Here is a 21313-nt window from a genome sequence, read left to right as displayed (position 1 = left end):
GGGCTGTCTCCTCACATGGCCCAGCCAGCACACGTTGAGAGTGTGTACTCATCTCAAAGCAGGCACGACTCTTTAAAAAGCAGCGATGAGCATCCCAGATTTTGGCTTCCTGACAGGCAGGTTCAAGCCCCGTAGCCAATCTAACCTCCAACAGCAGGAGAGCTTGGGGAAATGAGCTCTGCTGTTGAAAGGACTCTCTAACCTTGTTTGGGATATTTAACTTTGTTGAGAAAGGTTTCTAAAAATGTGTGGTTTTTATCTTCTTGTAAAAGGCAGAATAGTAGTCATATGTGTAGGCAGAGGTGGGGTCCTTCTGAGCTTCACAGGGTCTTCATTACTGTAGTCTGGGAGGGGGGCGGGCTTTGCTGCCCCTCATTCCCTAAGATCTTCTATAGTTTCCCACCCTCAGCAAGCCTCCAAAAATAAATACATAGACCACATAAAACAGTTTATGCCTACCAAAGGAAAAAGAGTTTCCTAACCACACCCCCCCTTTTGCTGCCCTCTTTTATGGAATCTCTTTTATGAAAATTCTGGAACTGGCTCCAGGAAGGATTTGAAACCAATCCCAATTCCCTTCCATATATACTAGTGTAAAGATTAAAATTCTACTAGTTTTTGTTTGTTTTTTTCTGTTTCAGGCCAGGATGAAGCAATAGGGACTAGATATGCCCTCTCACCTGAAAAAAAAACAAAGCCTGGGAAAACGTATAAAAAAAAAACCCAAAACAGCTTTTAAGACACTGGACATCAGGCAATGTAAGCCGGTCATCTCAGAGAGGTGGGAAACAAACAAGGTGAGACCTAGCAACTGCCCCAGCTTACTGCCTTGAAAAAGTTTCCAGGCCATAGTGCAGGGAGGGAGGGAAAGATGTTAATAATGGTGAAGCTTTCATGGGTGTACACATAGGACAAAATGTATCAAACTGTACACTTATTGCAGTTTACTGTGTGTCAGTTTCACCTCAACAGAACAAAATTCTACTAAGAGCTTCTTTCCTTGAGCTTCTGGCTTGGATGCCTATTAAAATGGAAATCCCACTGAAGCGGGAACCATTTCAAATTTGTATGATTACATTATCACACTGTGGTGTCCCTAAAAACCCAAGCACAGACTTTCATAGGGAGAGCAAGGATACTACTAGGAAAGGTGAGAGAGAGGATTGCGGAGAGAAGGGAGAAAGGGCATGGGCCGGGGAAATGCAAAGAAACTTGTGTTGACAGATGGAATTAGCAGGGATGGTTCCCGTGGAAATGTGTGCTGGTGGGTTTTTTTTGTTGCCACAATAAATGAGGAGCATTACAGGCATGTAGTGGACACAGGCATGTAGTGGACAAGAGCCAGGGACACTCAGGTCCCACAATGGGCAGGAGTTCTGTATGACAACAAGTGGTCCCACAGAGAATGCCAATAGCACCCTACTGAGAAACCCTGGCGGAGGGAATTCAGTGGTGCAGGCTGATGGTCCCTCCCCAACTCCCAGCATTACAAAGGGGTCTCAGAGTGCTTTCTGAGCTATGGTTTGCACTGCAAACCACAACACTTACTGCTCAATCCTGTTTTAGCCAGTTAAGTTTTCCTGATGTTACAGCTTCAAGTATAATCAGAACCTCCAAAGCCTTGAGAACACTGACAGGAACAGAGAGATCTTTTTTTTTTTTTTTTTTTTAATTTTTTAGGTTTTTTAAAACTTTTTTAAAAAGATTTTATTTGGGGCGCCTGGGTGGCTCAGTCGGTTAAGCGTCTGCCTTCAGCTCAGGTCATGATCCCAGGGTCCTGGGATCGAGCCCCGCATCGGGCTCCCTGCTTGGCGGGCAGCCTGCTTCTCCCTCTGCCTCTGCTGCTCCCCCGCTTGTTCTCCCTCTCTCTCTCGCAAAAATAAATAAAATCTTTAAAAAAACTAAAAAATAAATAAAAAGATTTTATTTATTTGACACACAGAGAGAGAGAGAGAGAGAGTGCTGTCCTCTCTCTGGGGCTTGAATTCATGACCCCAAGATCAAGAGTTGCATGTTCTACTGACTGAGCCAGCCAGGAACCCCAGGAAACTTCTTTTTATTACACCCAGACTTCTGTCCTGCCTACCAGACTGAAATGTTAACTGCTAGATGAACCCCACCAGCTGAGGCCTACTAGTACCTCAAGCTTAACCTGTCTAAACCAGTCCTGGGTTTGCATCCCTCCTGCCATCCTTATTTCTCTGAAAGGCATCACCTTGCAGTAACCCCAGCTTGAAACCACAGTGGTTTCTCTCCCATCTCTCTCCTGTTCCATTGCCAGTCTTGCAGATTTTGCTTCTGAAATATCTCTTCCACCCATCCCTTTTTCTTTATTCCCTTTACCACTAGACCAATTCAGATTCTCATTACTTCCCACCAATCTGTGGTTTCTCCTTGCTTCCATCCATTTGAAGCACACTGATTATTTATCAATAGTTTCCTCACAACCTACGAAATGACATATAAAGTCTTTACCTGGACTTTTAAGACCCTCTCAAGTATGGGCCCAGTTTTACTTTCTAACCTTACACCTGGTATTGGTCTCTTTTTATTTATTTTATTTTATTCTATTTTATTTTATTTTTATGTAAGCTCAATGCCCAACATGGGCTTGGACTCACAACCCTGAGATCCAGAGCTGCATGCTTTACAGACTGAGCCAGCCAGGCGCCCCCCTGTTCTATTTTTAAATCGCCGTGGACTGCTTCCCTTTCCTAATACACATTCCATTTTTCCCCTGCCTCATAGTTTTTATTATCCCTTCCAGCTGCAATATCTCCATCTCCATGTACACTATTTTTTCATCAGTTGCCATTCTGACATCTTGACTTCCCCCCAAAACGGAATACGACCTTTCCCCTCTTTAAATCTCTTTGGCAATTTGCTCAAACTCACTGATGACACTTAGCATGTGTCCTCTGTATTATCTGTGTTTGTGCAAATGTCACATACTCTAGTTAGAATCAGCTTCTCAAGGACAGGAACTATGCCTTACTCACCTTTCTGTTTCTTACAGGGCCTAACATAGTGCCCTACACGGAACAAGAACTCAATAAATGTTTTTTTAATTTAACTTTAGTCAATTATTTATTTATATTGTGGAATCTATACCTTCCATTGATATGAGAAATATTATACTTTACTATTGAAACTAACTGGATTTGAATTTAGAAGAAAGTTCTCCCAAAATATCTTCTTCATTATAATATATAGGAAATAAACAAAACTCAGTCCAAAGCCATTAGTAGAGAAAAAGCATTAAAATGAGCAAAATGAAGTATAAAATAAGTTTTGGTCAGCAAGTTAAAAACATACTCCAAACAAAATCTCACCTGAGAGAGGATTCATTCAAATTTCTGGGCTCTTTGCCTCTCCAAAACACAGAGCCATTAATCTCTTTTTTGGCTAAAAAAAAAAAAAAAAAAAAGGAAAAAGAAAAGAAGTCATTTGCTAATTCATTACATAATTTGATTGAGATTGTGAAGAAATTATAGTTACATGTACTGATTTGATGACTGTTCATAAATCCTCACAAAAACTTGCAAATCCTGGGGCATCTGGGTGGCTCAGCTGATTAAGCGTCAAACTCTTGATTTCAGCTCAGGTCATGATCTCAGGGTGGTAAGATCAAGCCCCACATCAGGTCTGCACTGGGTGTGGAGACTGCTTAAGATTCTCTCTCTCTCCCATGGGGTGTCTGGGTGGCTCAGTGGTTAAGCGTCTGCCTTCGGCTCAGGTCATGGTCCCAGGGTCCTGGGATTGAGCCTCTCATCAGGCTCCCTGCTTGGCGGGAAGCCTGCTTCTCCCTCTCCCACTCCCCCTGCTTGTGTTCCCTCTCTCACTGTGTCTCTGTCAAATAAAGAAATAAAATCTTAAAAAAAAAAAAAAAAAATTCTTTCTCTCCCTCTCCCTTTGCCCCTCTTCCACCTCCCTCGAAAAAACAAAACAAAACAAAAAACCTTGCAAGTCCCAAATTATAAACTGGGCAGCATGATGTAACAAAAGGAATTTTGGCTTTGATGTTAAAACATGTGCTTAACTTCAGACTCTTGTAAAAAGTTACTTTATAAGAGTTTACCAGTTACTTTATCACTCTGGACTCAGTATCTTAATTTATAAAAATGATGAAAATTCTGTGAATGAAAATAAGATAATGTGTTTAAAAAGGACTCATGTGGTGCCTGGCAGAGTAGTTATACAATATACATTAGTTTAATTTAAAGTAAAAACTAAAGAGCCAATCATAACATCAAGAACACTGTCGTGTCCTCCCAATTATATGTGTATTTTATTTGGAGGGACAAATAATAATAGTATCTAATAAATATTCTGAACAAGAACCAAATTTACATTTCCATAAGCTACTGCAAGAGGTCAGTACTATCCTCACATTCTAAGCTCCGGTGGAAACAGTGTTCCCTGTCAAACCACCTCCCCATCCCTGCAGAAGGGCTGGAGTCAGGGATGCACAAGCCAAACCAAGAGCCAGGGAGGAAAAGAAAGAAAGCCCTGCTCCCACAGAGAATTCCTTCTGGGGATTTCCCTGGCTCTGTCAGCCTCTTCCTTTCTTGACTTGCTTGCTTCCCTTTCCTTCTCCCACTCTTTTTTCAGTTTATTTTTCTGAAAAATTTTCTTTTAAGGTAAAATTTACGCAAAATGAAATGAAAATCTTAAGTGTGCTTTCACTGTTTGACCCCTTTCCTTTTGAACTGCTCTGCAAAATCCTCTTTCTCTCCTGTGGGTCTGAGAGGAGCCCAAAGCACCTCCATGCTTAGAAGAAAGAACCCTTTTACCTCAGAGAGCCAAAGGTGATGCTGGAGGGGGTCTATAAAAAGATAGCTGGAGGCTGCAGGCTGTTCTGGCTGGCTCTGGTCTAGACAGAAGAGGTCAACACAGCCCCCTGAAGTCCAGCATAGTTCATCAGATTTGGAGATCACCTGGGGATTTGAGGCCAAAAGCCTGATAAGTGGGAAACTGAGGGGCGCTTGGCTAGCTCAGTGGGTAGAGCATATGACTTTGATCTCAGGAGCATGAGTTTGAGCCCCACGTTGGGTGTAGAGATTACTTAAAAATAAAATCCTAAAAAAAAAAAAAAAAAAGAAGGGAAACTGCAGCTGCAGGAGGTGACTACTGGAAGGACCAAGCTGTAGGTCATTTGTCCTTTTGTCTTCCCAGCACCTTCCCTTTTTTGAGGAACTGACCTCTTCTACAGTATGGGTGCCCCATCTTTACAAAAAAAAAAGACTGCTCTTTCCAATGAAATTAATGATGAATCAGCTCTAGGGCCCCTCACTTGCATGAGTTCCTTCCAAAGTCTTAGGAGAGGCCTTAACAATGTGTGCGCATGCTCAAATGTTTTTATCAAATACGTAAAGGGAAGACATTTCAGCCACAATCATTCAAGACCACAGGCTCTTCCCACTTCAGTTTTCCTTCTGTCTCACTTCCTCTCTTGGGAGTATCCAAAGACACTTTATGTCTGTGATTTCTTCTGCCTGTATTTTCTTGGGAGTGCTGCCCTCATTATGATGTGGGAAACAAAGGCAAAAGCAAAAATTAAATTTCCTTACTACTTACAGCCCATTGACAAGTCCTTGAAACAGGTAGAATGACATTCCTCTAGGGACTCAGCTGCCTCAATGTTAATACTTTGCTAAGGGCAAAAGACAATCTTAGCCTGACCCCCCCCCCAACCCCCCACCTCCACCCCCCGCCAGGATCCTGTAAGTCTTCTTTAACATATAAAAATTCCTTTGGAGGGGTGCCTGGGTGGCTCAGTTGTTAAGCGTCTGCCTTTGGCTCAAGGTCATGATCCCAGGGTCCTGGGATTGAGCCCTGCATCGGGCTCCCGGCTCAGCGGGAAGCCTGCTTCTCCCTCTCCCATTCCCCCTGCTTGTGTTCCCTCTCTCGCTGTCTCTATCTGTCAAAAAAATAAATAAATAAAAATCTTAAAAAAAAAAATTGCTTTGGAAACTTCCTTTATCTCTACCCTCCAAGATATATGTCAGCAGTCATCCTCCAAGCATATGGCCCACTGATACACATCTGAAGGGTCTCATGACTAAGGTTTGACTAGACAGAAATAAATGAGCTTTTCCCAACAATAGCTAGCCCCCTCAAGTTCCTGGAAACCTTGTTTCTAAAATTCCTTAGAGACTTACGCTATCCCTAACCCCCTCCCAACTTGAAAGTATATAATCAGTCACCCATCACAACCCCAGTGCAATTCGTTCTGCCCACAGGTCCTGTCCCTATGCTTTAATAAAACCAGCTTTTTGCACTGAAGATATTTCAAGAATTCTTTCTTGACCATTTGCTCTGAATCCCAACATTTCCACATCAATTGTATTTGGTCTCTTGAGTCTTTATCTTAAAGAAGGCTCTGCAAATTGTATGAGTTTTTGGTCCCCACAAAATCTGGATCCACCCCTATCCTAGCCCTAGCTGATGGGGTGGGCTCTGATCCAAGGTGGGCTTGGACATCTGGACATGAAAGGCAGAGCTGGGAGTCTTTGAAACTGGCCATATGGAGAAGAAGGTCCCTCACAGGCTGTTCAGGCCCAGGAACAGGCCCAAGGGTTTCTGGTCTTCCATTAGTGGATTTCTTCTGTTCCCCTCTTGACTCCCTAAGAGACTTCAAAATCCTTCAATAAATCTCTTTGTCATTAAGTTAGGCAGAATGAGTTTTTTCTATTTGCAAGTGAATAACCTCTACTCATTACGTAAGTTTAAGACCCCAGTCATCATAGACCCTTCTAACAGTAGGCATCTCACACATGTGGGTACCAAATGTGATACCAATAATGCCTTTGATCGTTGCTAGAATTAAGTAGAACATATGAGCACTGGTGGCACAGAGGTCAGCAGGTTTGAGCCTCTTGCCTCAGGACCACACATTACAGACTGTCTGGGAGGTGAACCACAGGGTCCTGGGGATACAGCAACACCTCAGCCAGGGAACAAGCATTTTGGAGGACAGCTGGAAAGGAATGGAGCACAGCACTGTGGGCATGCTGGAAGGGGGGAAGAAATCACTGAATCTTTTCTTTTTCTTTCTTTTTTTTTATTTTTTATTTTTAAGATTTTATTTATTTATTTGACAGAGAGAGACATAGCGACAGAGGGAACACAAGCAGAGGGACTGGTAGAGGGAGAAGCAGGCTTCCCACGGAGCAGGGAGCCCAATGTGGGGCTCCATCCCAGGACCCTGGGATCATGACCTGAGCCAAAGGCAGACACTTAACGACTGAGCCACCCAGGCACCCCTCTTTTTTTTTTTTTAAGATTTTATTTATTTATTTGACAGAGACACAGTGAGAGAGGGAACACAAGCAGAGGGACTGGGAGAGGGAGAAGCAGGCTTCCCACAGAGCAGGGAGCCCGATGCGGGGCTCGATCCCAGGACCCTGGGATCATGACCTGAGCTGAAGGCAGACGCTTAACAACTGAGCCACCCAGGTGCCCCCACTGAGTCTTTTCTATTAGGAAGCTGGTATTACCTGAACAATCAACCTAAGCTGTCCCTTAAACCTGATTTCATGCAAGTTCACTAACCAGCCTTGAACTTTCTGTTTTTTGTGTGAGGTCATTAAAAGGTTATGACAAAAAACAACTTTGGGTTCAATGTCCCTGCCCTCTCTATGTTAGCTTTAAATTTCATTTGTAACAACGGTGTGGAGAATCTTAGAATCATCTGTGCTCTCCACTGAGAAATGAAGTACAGCTTGATCTCTGCTTCTACGTCAGATGGAAGGGCTGGTCTCCTAGATGCCAGTGGCCGGAGTCTGACAGGTGTAAGACCATACTGACAAGAGAGCCTAAATACAGATAACAGGTGACAGAGTTTTCTGCTAATATGTTCTCTAGTGTGCACACAGCAGTTCACAGTCTTCTTCAGTAGCTTAGATATGAAGTCCTTCCATAATTTAGCGCAATGGATGCCTGATGATATGTTCAGTAGTGCTGGTCAGCTGAGGAACATTTTTAGAAAGGACACTACCAAAAAAATGCAGTGCTTTCTTAACTGCAAGAGGTCCGATTATATTTGTCAAAACCCTGTTCCTATGGGGAAGACTGCCAAGCCTAAGTAAAAATTATCCACTAAACCTGAGAGACTCATCAGTCCCTTGTTTTAGTTTTCTCCCACCTCAATGATTTTAGAAAATATATAGGTTTTAGATAAAATAAAATAAAATCTTATATTTATATAAAGCCTGGTTCAGTGTATGTGTCATCAAATTATGAGGTTTCATTCTGGTTTGAGGATTAGTCTACTTCATGTTATGCCAGTGTTTCAGAAGATACCACCAAAGTCATTAAAGTCTTTCCCATGCATCTAGAGCTGCAGTGACTGATTCTATAGCTACTAGGCACCCATGGCTATTAAAATTAACATTAAATTAAAATTCAGGTAGTAGCACTAGTCACATCTCAAGTGCTCAGTGGTCACAGGTGGCTGTTGGCTACTGTATTAGACATAATTAGACTACAGACAAAACAGCTCCATCATTGCAGAAAGTTCTACTGGATAGTGCTGTTCAAGAATGTACTTGAAAGTAAGGGGCTAATAACTCAATTCATTCTAGAGCTTTAGTGGATAATATAGTTCACCACGGTTGCTCTTCTCCTGTCAGCATTGTTCATTTAGAGTTTAATAACCATCCCCTTTCATCTAAACATAAAAAGTACAATTTAAAGTGCTACCTCTGACCCATATATAAGGACACATGTATACTCTAGAGAAAAGCCTCTTTTCTATATATCTCCAGAAAAGTAGGGCTTAATTAGGAAGCCTGTTGAAAACGTGATGATGAAACTAAGTATTTTTACTGCAAATGATTTGCACTTTTGAGCTTCCTTTGTTAAGATAATCCAGTTGGTTTGAGTGTGAGCTTCTTTGCCACATGACACAAATATTCCCTAGGCTTTCACCCAAGAGGTTTGGAGTAAGTTCTAATAATTATCTTTATTTAAATGCTGAGCAGTTAATGTGTGCTACTTCTGTAGGCATGATATCATCAGTATTAACATTAAAGCCTCTAGTAATGACTGTTGTTAAGTAGATGGTCAGACAGGTTTGAGCCTCTCTCTTGCTTCAGGTCTGCATATTCCAGACTGTCTAGGAGGTGAACCCACATGGTCCCGGGTATACGGCAACACCAACTCAGGGAACTAGCAGCTTGGTGGAGAACAGGAGCCAGAGCATAGGACTGTTGGCATTCTAGAAATGTTTTTTATTCTCTAATGTGTGCTATGTATGACAGTGGCAGTTTGGGGTTTTCAAAACTCCCTGCACAGAAGTGTCGGATGGAACCTTCAGAGATGAAAGTGAAGAAGGGGGAGTGGGGGAGAGGTACAATTCTATGAATAGCCATGTGTGTGAACACAAGATAAGTTCTTTTAAGTCTTCACTGCTTTTAACATCATTTGCAAAGTTTCTAGGATTTAAATTTCATAAAACTTCTGCCTGTAATTAGCTTCTTTAACGTGTGTTTTTATCTTCTTATACATGTTGGGAGAAAAAAAAAAAAGCCAAGAATAATTATGCTTGTGGACAAGGATAAATATGCATTTAAGGCAACCAAAGCCAGTTAGGTACCCTAATTAGGGTGACAAGAGACCTGGTGAGCAACCAGGGATTTAATAAGTCTAATTACAACTTCTACAAACAGTTGCCATGCCATAGAGCATCAGTGTGGGAAGGTGCTTGTCTCTGAGAGTGTACAAACACAGGATAGTTTTCTCACACTTTGTAGTTATTCAGTACTCCAAGAGCTCTGAGTCTGACTTGGAGGGAAGTCTAGTGCGGCGTGAATTGACTGGTGTGGGCTGGCTAGAGGCCAGAAGTGCAAGGGCCTATCCAGGAGCCCTGTTAGGACTTCCTTCTGCCCTTCTTCTATGCTAAGGATGCGATCTTAACAGCTGACTACTATCCTGCTATGCGCCCCGTCTTGCCCACATTATTTCATGTAACACAATAATCCTGTGAAGGTAGCAATAGAGACAAGGAAACTGAGGCTCACAAAGGTTGTGACTTGTAGACAGTCACAAAGCTGGGAAAGGTGGGAGCCAGGATTCAAATGTCAGCTTAGCTAGTCCAAAGCCCATGCTCTTTTTCTCTGCTTTTTACCACCTCCCAATTATACGGATTGATACCTTAAAGGGCTCCTTTAGATACATACACATTTCATATACATATATAAAAGAAGGCCTTGAAATAAACAGTGTAATGCTGAACTACATATTCTTTTATTTTTTTAAAGATTTTACTATTTTATTTATTTGACAGAGAGAGAGAACGTGAAAGAGGGAACACAAGCAGGGGGAGTGGGAGAGGGAGAAGCAGGCTTCCCACGGAGCAGGGAGCCCAATGTGGGGCTCCATCCCAGGACCCTGGGATCATGACCTGAGCTGAAGGCAGACGCTTAACGACTGAGCCACCCAGGTGCCTCTGAACTACATATTCTATTTTTATCTATTTGTCCTTGGGTTTTTAAAACTTATCCACCAGAAACGTGTAAAGTCCAAAATGTAAAACATAAAAGCAAGGAAGCTCTGGTTGAGCTGGGTAAGTACCAGGAACCCTGACTCTTCATCCTCCCCTTTTCTCCCCACCCCATTGTGGATTTTCTGGATCTCCTTGTGCACAATGGGAAAGGAAAATCATCTGCATCAGATGCTGAACTCCCTAAAAACAAAATTAAAGATGGCTTTTCATCTTTTTATCTAGGTGTGAATCATAATTCTTGGGTGAACAGGTTCCCAACAAATATTTTTGAATGAAGAATGAATGCTGTTAATAATCGTAATAAACCATAATTATCAGGGTAGGACCTTGTGGCTTCCCTTGCTGTGGGAGCCCAAGATTCACAGAGATGACTATTGGGAGTTTTCCTAAAGCCGGGTTCACAGTCTTTCTGGTTATCCCCTGTACTTCTTGATCAGGTTTTTCATTAAAATATGTGGTTGTTAATAAGGTTATTAAAATTAAACAAGAACTGACCAGGGGCGCCTGGGTGGCTCAGTCGGTTCAGTGTTTGCTTTTGGCTTAGGTCATGATCCCAGGGTCCTGGGATCGAGTCCCACATCGGGCTCCCTGCTCAGCGGGGAGTCTACTTGTCCCTCTGCCTGCCACTCCCCCTGCTTGTGCTCAATCTCTCTCTCTCTCTGACAAATAAATTTTTAAAAAAATCTTAAAAAAAAAAAAACTGGGGCGCCTGGGTGGCTCAGTCGTTAGGCGTCTACCTTCGGCTCAGGTCATGATCCTGGAGTCCCAGGATCGAGTCCCGCATCGGGCTCCCTGCTCAGCAGGGAGTCTGCTTCTTCCTCTGACCCTCCTCCCTCTCATGCTCTCTCTCTATCATTCTCTCTCAATAAATAAATAAAAATCTTTAAAAATAAATAAATAAAATCTTAAAAAAAAAAACTGACCAAATGGAATCCAGATTCTAACTTATTCTTTTTTTATTTTATTTGTTTTAAGATTTTATTTATTTATTTGACAGAGACACAGCGAGAGCAGGAAGACAAGGAGGGGGAGTGGGAGAGGGAGAAGCAGGCTTCCCGCCGAGCAAGGAGCCTGATCCTGGGATCATGACCTGAGCCGAAGGCAGATGCTTAACCAACTGAGCCAACCAGGCACCCCTAACTTATTCTTTTTTTAAAACCAATATTTAGTGAACACACTTCTTTCTCTCTCTTCATTTCTTTCCCCTCCATTTTCCCTCCCTTTCTTCCTTTCCATTCTTTTCTCTTTCCTTTTTTTCCACACAGCCTCACGTGTGGCAAACTATGCCCAGGCACTATGCTGCCGAGAATGGATGGATCAGCTCATTAATCATCATAGAACTGCAGATCAAAACCACGATGAGATACCACCTCACAACTGTTAGGATGGCTATCCTCAAACAGCCAAAAGATAGGAAGTATTGGTGAGGATGTGGAGAAAAGGGAACCCTTATGCACTGTTGGTGGGGATGCAAATTAGTGCAGCCACTGTGGAAAACAGTATGGAAGTTCTTTAAAAAACTAAAATAGGACTACCGTATGATCCAGCATTCCTATTTCTGGGCATATATCTGAAGGAAATAAAATCACTGTCTCAGATACCTGCCCTCCCTTATTCATAGCAGCATTATTTGCAGTAACCTACCTGTCCAGCAATATGTGAATGGATAAATAAAATGTGTGTGTGTTGGGGGAGGGGGGGTGTATGTGTGTGTACACATGCATATACACACAATCTAATATTATTTAGCCTTTAAAAAAAGGAAAATCTGGGACACATGGGTGGCTCACTCGGGTGAGCATCCAGCTTTTGATTTAGGCTCAGGTCATGATCTCAGGGTCCTGGTCTGGAGCTCCAAGTCTGGCTCTGGGCTCAGTGAGGAGTCTGTTTGAGGATTCTCTCTCTCTCTCCCTCTGCCTCTACCCTCCCCCCCGCTCACATTCTCTCTCTCTCTCTCTTTCAAATAAAAAAATAATAAATCTTAAAAAAAAGGAAAATCCTGGGATACCTGGCTGGTTCAGTCAGTAGAGCATCTGACTCTTGATCTCAGGGTCATCAGTTCAAGCCCCACGTTGGGTGTAGGGATTGCTTTAAAATATGAACAAGTAAAATAAAATCTAAAAAGCAGAAAATCCTGCATTTGGGAAAACATGGATGAACCTGGAGGATGTCATGCTAAGTGAAATAAATCAGACACAAAAAGATAAACACCACGTAATCTCACTCATGTTGAATCCAAAAAAGGCAAACTCATAGTAACAGATAGTAAAATGGTCATTACCAGGGGCTGGGGGTTGGGGGGAAAAGGTAAATGTTGGTCAAAAGGTAGATGTTCATTATAAAATAAATAAGTTCTGGAGACCAAAATGTACAGCATGGTGACTATAGTTAACAAAAATGTAGCATGTACTTGAAACTTGCGAAGAAAATAGATCTTAAGTGTTCTTACCACTCACACACAATGATAACTATGTGGTTATCATTGTGGTCATTATTTCACAGTGTATACATAGATCAAAACATCACGTTAAACACCTTACATATAATTTTTATTTGTCAATCATACCTCAGTAAAGCTGGGGAGGAAAAAAGAACATTCTTTTTTGTCTTATCAAGCAATGCATCTTGTGTCACTTTAAGAAATATATTACATACCTTTTTTGTTGTCAGAAGTGGCATGATGAAATGGAAATGAGAATTTGACACCTTTCGATTGTTCACACTCTTTTTTCAAAACAGTTGAAGAATGGGTGATACGAATATGTTGGTTGGTTTCTCTCTCTGGTGGACTCAAAAACTGTGGGTAATCATCAATCTGAAAAAAATATAATTAATTAAACTAATTGAGAACAAATATAACTGTTTACCCTATGATAATAAATCCCCTAAAGCTTAGGGCAAGTCTATTTTATTTTTAAGATTTTATTTATTTATTTGAGAGAGAATGAGAGAAAGAGAGCACGAGAAGGGAGAGGGTCAGAGGGAGAGGGAGAAGCAGACTCCCCATTGAGCATGAAGCCCAATGAGGGGCTCGATCCTGGGGGCTTGATCCTAGGGCTCAGGGATCATGACCTGAGCCCAAGGCAGATGCTCAACTGACTGAGCCACCCAGGCGCCCCTTAGGGCAAGTTTAAACTGCATTCTTTTTATTTTTTTCCTGGGAAGCCTTTCCTCTTGTCAGGTTTCTCAGTTTTCCTCAATTTGTTTTAGTCTTTACTAAAAATGCGTTTAGCAACAGATCCCAAGAAACTATTTACACTTACACTATAGAATTGCTAAATAAATAGTAATAGTGTTTTTGTTTGTTAAAATATATCCCTCCCCCTTTCATTTTGAAAATAGATTTTTTTAAAAGGTCTTAAAAATGTTTGATTAATGGGTTTAAACTAGGATTTTTCTATGCAATAGAAAATGTCCATTTGCGGGGAACAGTGTACAAAGATTCTGTGAATACAAACATCTAGGTTTGAATTATTGGAAGTTTCCTGCTGCTAAATAGCTTTCTCTTCTCTCCAAAGTGCTCTGTTTTCTATTCTTGATTAAAAAGAGACAAAGTCTCGAGGCGCCTGGGTGGTTCAGTCGTTAAGCGCTTGCCTTCCACTCAGGTCGTGATCCCAGGGTCCTGGGATCGAGCCCCGCATCGGGCTCCCTGCTTGGCGGGAAGCCTGCTTCTCCCTCTCCCACTCCCCCTGCTTGTGTTCCCTCTCTCGCTGTGTCTCTCTCTGTCAAATAAATAAATAAAATCTTTAAAAAAATAATAATAAGTAAATAAAATCTTAAAAATAAAATATAATAAATAAATGAAATAAAAAGAGACAAATTCTCAATAAATACTTAGGATTTTTTTTTTTTTAAGTAGGCTCCACACCCAGCATGGAGCACAATGCAGGGCTTGAACTCACAACCCCAGGATCAAGACCTGACCTAAAACCAAGAGTTGGACGCTTAACTAAGCCACCCACACACCCCAATACTTAGGATTTTTAGATCTTTAACAATCTACTTCCCTTTTTATGACAGGTAGGCAGCAATAGCATCTGACTGAAAAGCCAAGAGTAAAGCCAGAGAATCACCAGAGGCGTCTTTGAAACCTTTAATCCAAGCATCAGGAGGAATACCTCTGTTGGCTTTTTGCAAAGTTACTTAGAATTTGGATAAAAATATTTCCTGTGATCATCCAGTTTCATCATTCTCTTTTCACAAATATATGAAGGAAATATCAAATAATAATAATATTTTAAAAATCTAATTCAGGGGAATTAAAGATAGGAAGATAAATTAATAAAAAGCTATCAGGATCTACTAAAATTTAATTTTTAAAATTATCTTCAAATACATAGAGTAATTCAAACCAAGCTAATGAAGCATAGCCCAGTGCAGGTATTAAAAAGGATGTGCTTTTGGGCGCCTGGGTGGCTCAGTTGGTTAAGCAACTGCCTTCGGCTCAGGTCATGATCCTGGAGTCCCGGGATCGAGTCCCGCATCGGGCTCCCTGCTCAGCAGGGAGTCTGCTTCTCTGTCTGACCCTCCTCCCTCTCATGCTCTCTGTCTCTCATTCTCTCTCTCGCAAATAAATAAAATCTTTAAAAAAAAAAAGGATGTGCTTTTGTTAATAATAAAAGCTTATAGTTAGTAAAGGATCCTCTTCTGAACAAGATTCTTCAGAAAAGTCTTAAGCTATTTGATACCTGCAAAGATATGCTTATAAAATTAGAATCCTACTATACATACGGCTAAGGTTTTTGTTTGTTTTGTGTAACTCTGTATTATATTTTTCTCTTGCCTTTGTCAGGAAAAATTATGAAAGACTTTGAAATCGGCAAAAAAGATGGTCCAGATGTTTTCCATCATTTATTGTCTTTGAGCTGTTTTAAAACATTGTAAGTGGGGGCGCCTGGGTGTCTCAGTTAGTTAAGCGACCAACTCCTGATTTCGGCTCAGGTCATGATGGCAAGGTTGTGAGATGGAGCCCCATGGCAGGCTCTGCGCTCAGCAGGGGGTCTGCTTGAGAGCCTCTCCTTCTCCCTCTGCCCCTCCCCCCACTCGAGCGTGTGCTCTCTGTCTCTGTCTCTGTCTCTCTCTCTCTCTCTAAAATAAATAAATAAATAAATCTTTAAAACACTTTAAGTTGTGGGGATGCTTGGCTCGCTCAGTCGGTAGAGCATGTAACTCTTAATTATGGGGTTGTAAATTTGAGCCCCACGTTGGGGGTAGAGATTACTTAAAAATACGTAAAGAAAAGAAAACACTGTAAGTTGTAGAAAACTGGTAATAGTGAAATTTTTCTTTTTAAGATTTTATTTATTTATTTGACACAGAGAGAGAGAGAGAGAGATCACAAGTAGGCAGACAGGCAGGCAGAGGGAGAAACAGGCTCCCCGCCCCCAGCAGGGGGCCCAATGCGGGGCTGGAACCCAGGACCCTGGGATCATGACCTGAGCCGAAGGCAGACATTTAACCGAGTGAGCCACCCAGGTGCCCTGTATATAAATAAATCTTAAAAAAAAAAAAAAAAAAGTTGTTACAATCTCGGCACATTTTATATATATGTATATATAATATATAGTAATTATATATTGTATTTCAGTAGTATTATGTTATATTAAAGACTTTATCCATATAAAAATTATGTTCATTTATTTTTACATATCAGATGTAACTTTTTTTTTTAAGATTTTATTATTTGAGAGAGAGAGAGCATGAGAGGGGGAAGAGGCAGAGGCCAAAGGAGAGCCAGAGGGAGAGGGAGAAGCAGACTCCCCACTGAGCAGGGAGCCCCAGGCAGGGATCCATCCCAGGACCCTGGGATCATTACCTGAGCCCAAGGCAGACACTTAATGACTGAGCCACCCAGGTGCCCTCAGACATAACTTTTATTGCTGTCTTTAAAAATAGGCTTTGTGGGGCGCCTGGGTGGCTCAGTCGTTGGGCGTCTGCCTTCGGCTCAGGTCATGATCGCAGGGTCCTGGGATCGAGCCCCGCATCGGGCTCTCTGCTCGGCAGGAAGTCTGCTTCTCCCTCTCCCACTCCCCCTGCTGTGTTCCCTCTCTCACTGTCTCTCTCTGTCAAATAAATAAATAAAATCTTAAAAAAAATAAAAATAGGCTTTGTCACTATCCTTAGAGACATTTTGTCTAATTTTTTGCAATGGCTTTATTACCTTTGTTTTGCATGCCATAGGAACAACCAAATTTTCTAGTCAGTTGCCTATTTTTAATATGAAACTTCATCAGACCTGTCACATTTGAAAGTTCTCAATAATAAACCAACCACAGTCATCTGAAGTCTGTCTTCTACAGATAGTTTTTGTTTTATTGTGATGCTTGCTTGAAGGTTCTATTCTAAGATATAAAAGTCAGTTTGAGTCCTCAACAAAGGACAGTCTCAGAGCAGAGCCTCCTGGAAAAAGGATTGAGACAGACTCTTCAAACTATTAACACTTCAGAGCTGAGCTAACATTACTTAGACAACTCAGACCACACCAGTGGACTGAGTTAGGATTTCCAAGACTCCATTAGGTCAAGAAGCAGGTGGTTTCATGAGACTCCTAACCCAAAATGTCCCAGAACGAGGTTTAACTTTATAGGACTAAATGAAACTGATGGAAATTTATTGTGGTTATTTGCTTAGAATATTATTGATGTTTTAATGTTCTATTTTCTAGATATATGAGGAAGCTTTTTATCCTCCTTCTTAAATTATAACCAGTGTGTAACCCATAACAATTTAGATTCTGCTCTCATAAACCAAAAATGTTTAAATATCTAATTTTCACTGGCTCCCCCAGAATTCAGAAACTCTTATTAGATTCAGTAAAGATCTGACTTCCTTTTACCAGGATATAATTGTACACACTGGTTGTATATCCAAGGCCTTATGTGAAGTGTCTTATTTAAGAAGAATATTCATCTGGGGTGCCTGGGTGGCTCAGTTGATGAAGCATCGGACTCTTGATTTCAGCTCAGGTCATGATCTCAGGGTCATGGGACTGAGCCCAGCATCAGGCTCTGTGCTCAGCAGGGAGTCTGCTTGGGACTGTTTTTCTCCCTCTGCCCCGCCCCACTGCCCATGCACACGCACACTCTCTCTCTCTAAAAATAAATAAATCTTTAAAAAGGGGGGATATTCATTTAACCAGATATAGCAAACCATTTTAAGGGCCAAAGGTTTGGTGTATTTATGGGGCCAGTGCTTATTAGGAAGATCACTTCTGGTAGGCCAGGCAATTAAGAAATGTTCAGGACCTCAAAATTCACTCAAATTGATAGGTACTACAGGAGAAATCTGGTGGAGAGAGTTTCTTGGGCCTGATTTCCTAGCTTAGGGAAAGCAAATAATAGAGGCTTTTAAACCTTACATTCCTAAAAAGCTTCCAGACAGAAGTTTTTGCAAAGAATTTTTTTTTCCTAGTGAGTAAAGCAACAGAAGTTTATTAAGTGAAGTTATAGAAAAAGCTCTCAGGAGTGAGAGGGGTCCCGACAGGGTTGCCAACGAGGGCCTTCAGGGTTGGTCTTTTATAGAAAGCTAACCAGGGAATTTAAATCCTTTTAACGTCTCTATTGATAACCTTCAATGGCTTACTTCCTTTTTAGGGTCTAGTTATTCTTTGTCGGTCACAGTAATTATCGTAAAGACGCCCACCCCACTCACCTAGGGCAGGGTGGTCCAGTAAGTCCCCTTATCTCTGGTTTCCCCACACCTCCACATTTTTGGGATTTCTGTGAGCCTGATAACATTGCCCCTATCTATCTCTCCCTACCTAGCCCCGCCTGCCCCTTACTCATTCCTCCCCCTGGAATAGTAACCCTAACTGCCATTAGGTAATGGGACAATGACCGCTCCAGGTGCTTCCTGCTGAAATGGGGCGGCGGACTGTGTGGCAGTTAGAATCTCTCCAGGGGTCAGTCCAGGGACTTGTGGTATGGCTCCGGCGGGGTCATGATGGGCAGCAAACAGTACATGTATCAGCACATGCAATAGGATGAACATGAAACAAGTATTAGGCCCAAAATTATGATCACATCCCTTAGATAAGATCCCCAAGTACCAATTTTGTCAAATAGATCAGTGGATATCATGATCTTATTTAATTGATCACAGATGTCCCCTATTAATTGGGACACCTTGCAGGAGTTACTGTAATGTTAAAACGACACACGTGAGGGGATTTTTCACACCCCTAATGGTGTAGCAATAGTAGTCAGTAGTGGCATGGTTCTCGAGAAGTCCTTCTCTGACTTCATTTAAGTCTTGGCTGAGTGCCTCCGGGCCTGGGTATCATTTGGAGTCCTGCTGAGCAAGCAGACTGTTTTGCTTACTTTATATTGCAGTCCTATCGTAAGTCCTGGAAGTCCCATAGTGAGCTCTGAGGCTCTTTTTACCAGGAGAGCTCTTGTATGCTTGGGTTAAAGACTTTGTTTGCAACCGTATGTCAGAAGAGGTGTCTTCTAGGATAAATGACTATGAGGGATGAAACCATCAAGAAGCCCTTCTTGTTTGAGGTCCAGCCTTAACAATATCCTAATTACAAGGAATCACTGGCAAATGAGAGATTTGTCTCAGGAGATAAGAGCATCCCCAAGTGCATCATCCAATCTAATCATAAAGAAAGTGTGGGGGTCCCTGGGTGGCCCATTCGTTAAGCGTCTGCCTTCAGCTCAGGTCACGATCCCAAGATCCTGGGATCGAGCCCCACATGGGGCTCCCTGCTCTGCGGGAAGCCTGCTTCTCCCTCTTCCACTCCCCCTGCTTGTGTTCCCTCTCTCGCTGTGTCTCTTTCTGTCAAATAAATAAATAAAATCTTTAAAAAAAAAGAAAAGAAAGAAAGTGTGGCCATCCATTATCTCCATGGAGTACACTCTGGCTTTTATTTTATTTATTTATTTTTTAAAGATTTTATTTTATTTGAAAGAGAGAACGAGAGAGCACAAGTGGGGGGAGGGGCAGAGGGAGAGGGAGAAGCAGGCTCCCCACTGAGCAGGGAGCCGGATATGGGGCTAGATCCCAGGACCCCGGGATCAGACGCTTAACCCACTGAGCCACTCAGGCGCCCCACGCTCTGGCTTTTAAAGAGCAATTTTGTCATCCCAGCCATAGAATTGGTCAGGGTGATAGCTGAGTTATACAATTGTTGGGGAATCTATCCCATTTCCCAGTTGTTCAAGTAATCATATGCCCATGGGGTCCTGTTATCCCCACAGAATAACAAGCAAGATTGCCTATACATGAGCTATTGTGGCAATTTCTCTGAAGTTTACCTCAAGTGGTCTAGCTTAGGCAAACAACATTCAAAGACAATCAGAACTAAAGTTTAGCATCCACAAAGGTGTGTAATTGAAACATAATTTCTCTCTGTAATAACCCTCATTTCCAAAGACAGCCAAATAAGACTAATTTGTTTGAAAAACAAGTCCAGTTTTAACAAACGGTGTAATTATTTACATAAGCTCAGCAAGAATGATTGATCATATAGATCTTTTAGAATCTGCTTTGCTGGAACTTTTATGAGGAATCTCTAGGTTGAACTTTTAGTTGCCTCTCCAGGCCAGAAGCCAAGCAAAGTACTTGCCATCAGACATGCCTGCAATACCTGTAGAGGGGGGCAGATTCCTCTTCACGAGGTCCCCAATATATCCTGAGGTCCTTGCACCTGCCAGGAAGTGACATTCTTTACTCACCTGGTAAGGCTGCTGGGAACTCTGTAAGCAAGGTCAGGCCAACATTTCCAAGGAGCTTTATGGCTTTAGGTTTCATAAAGTCAACCTTAGTTTCTTAAAGCTGTCTGGTCATTTCTGAGTCTATGAATGTCTCTCAAATATGACATTCCAGTCAAAGCCTTAGTAAAATAACCAATATTTCCAATGGTGTCCTGTTACAAGGAGAACAGATTCTTATTGAACTTATGCAAATGATTGATTGCCATGGAAGAAAGCTTATTGAGACCTTTTGAATTTCAGAGGGTTTAGGTAGAGGTAAATGTTAAATGTTTTAATGCTTTTGTTTACAAATGAATATTTTATCACATTTCTGTAAATCATATCTTAAGGGAAAGTTTCCTTAATCTGGGAGAGCAAACATTAGAGAAACAGCAATGTTTTGAACAAAAGTCACAAAAGAAACTATAATCATTTTTTTCCCAATTTACTTAGTCCCATTTTACTATTCTTGTTTAAAATGCAACTTCAGTGAGTTTTGGAAGTTTTTACCCATTTTAGTTTTGATCTTAAAGATACTGAATACCTGTATTGGTCCCAAAAGTCCTTTTTATGAACCTCCTTGAAGATGAAACTCATTTTGCAGGAGAATAAGGACAATTATAAATGACAAAAACTCAGAAATGGACATTGGTAATGATCTGATAGGAGAGTTCATTAGGATGCAACTGACAAGGAAACTCAGTTATTCTGTCACATAACAACTCAATAGCCAGAATATCGAGTGATGATGACTTTATACCAGAATGTAACATACCAAACAAGCCTAATTAGTCAAGGAGACTTTGTTCACGATTTAAATCTTGGGGAAGTTTGTTAAAACCTAGCACATGTCTAAATAGGATTAGGGATCGTCAAAGACCGGATAGAGGCAAAACGTGGAAACTGGCTTTTCTGGGCAGGCAAAGAGAAAACAGCTGTTTACATTTTCTTATCAAGAGCAGACTAACAATTCAAGAAAATTTTGTCTTTTGAATATAGAGAGAATTCCAATCTTATATACCACTGTACTTTTAAAATCCCTTTATTTTAGGACTAGGAAAGATGGCGGAGGAGTAGGGGACCCTATTTCAACTGGTCCCCAGAATTGAGC

The 21313-nt window shown here is 41.5% G+C and overlaps 1 protein-coding gene and 1 long non-coding RNA gene across 3 annotated transcripts in view; one reads left to right on the top strand and one right to left on the bottom strand.

The window, feature by feature from the left end:
* Positions 1-21287, top strand: part of LOC116642141 — a 96471-nt gene extending 75184 nt beyond the window's left edge. Inside the window, exons 4-5 of one of the 2 annotated variants that reach the window (XR_004301317.1) lie at positions 642-797; positions 21254-21287. This is a non-coding gene — a long non-coding RNA (uncharacterized LOC116642141). Of the gene's footprint in view, positions 1-641; positions 1624-21253 lie in introns of those variants that run through there. The other variant, XR_004301316.1, reaches the window with a different exon arrangement.
* CUNH12orf56 (chromosome unknown C12orf56 homolog) overlaps positions 1-21313 on the bottom strand; it is a 97121-nt gene that overhangs the window by 48818 nt on the left and 26990 nt on the right. Inside the window, exons 2-3 of the mRNA XM_032420212.1 lie at positions 13163-13322; positions 3333-3405 (exon numbers count right to left, since the gene is read on the bottom strand). Of these exons, the coding sequence (XP_032276103.1) occupies positions 3333-3405; positions 13163-13322 (233 nt within the window). The remainder of the gene's footprint in view (positions 1-3332; positions 3406-13162; positions 13323-21313) is intronic.

Source organism: Phoca vitulina, unplaced genomic scaffold, assembly GCF_004348235.1.
Source record: "Phoca vitulina isolate PV1807 unplaced genomic scaffold, GSC_HSeal_1.0 scaffold23, whole genome shotgun sequence".
Lineage (NCBI taxonomy): Eukaryota > Metazoa > Chordata > Mammalia > Carnivora > Phocidae > Phoca > Phoca vitulina.
The sequence above is the reverse complement of the archived record's forward strand: the minus strand, read 5'-3'. Positions and strand labels throughout refer to the sequence as shown.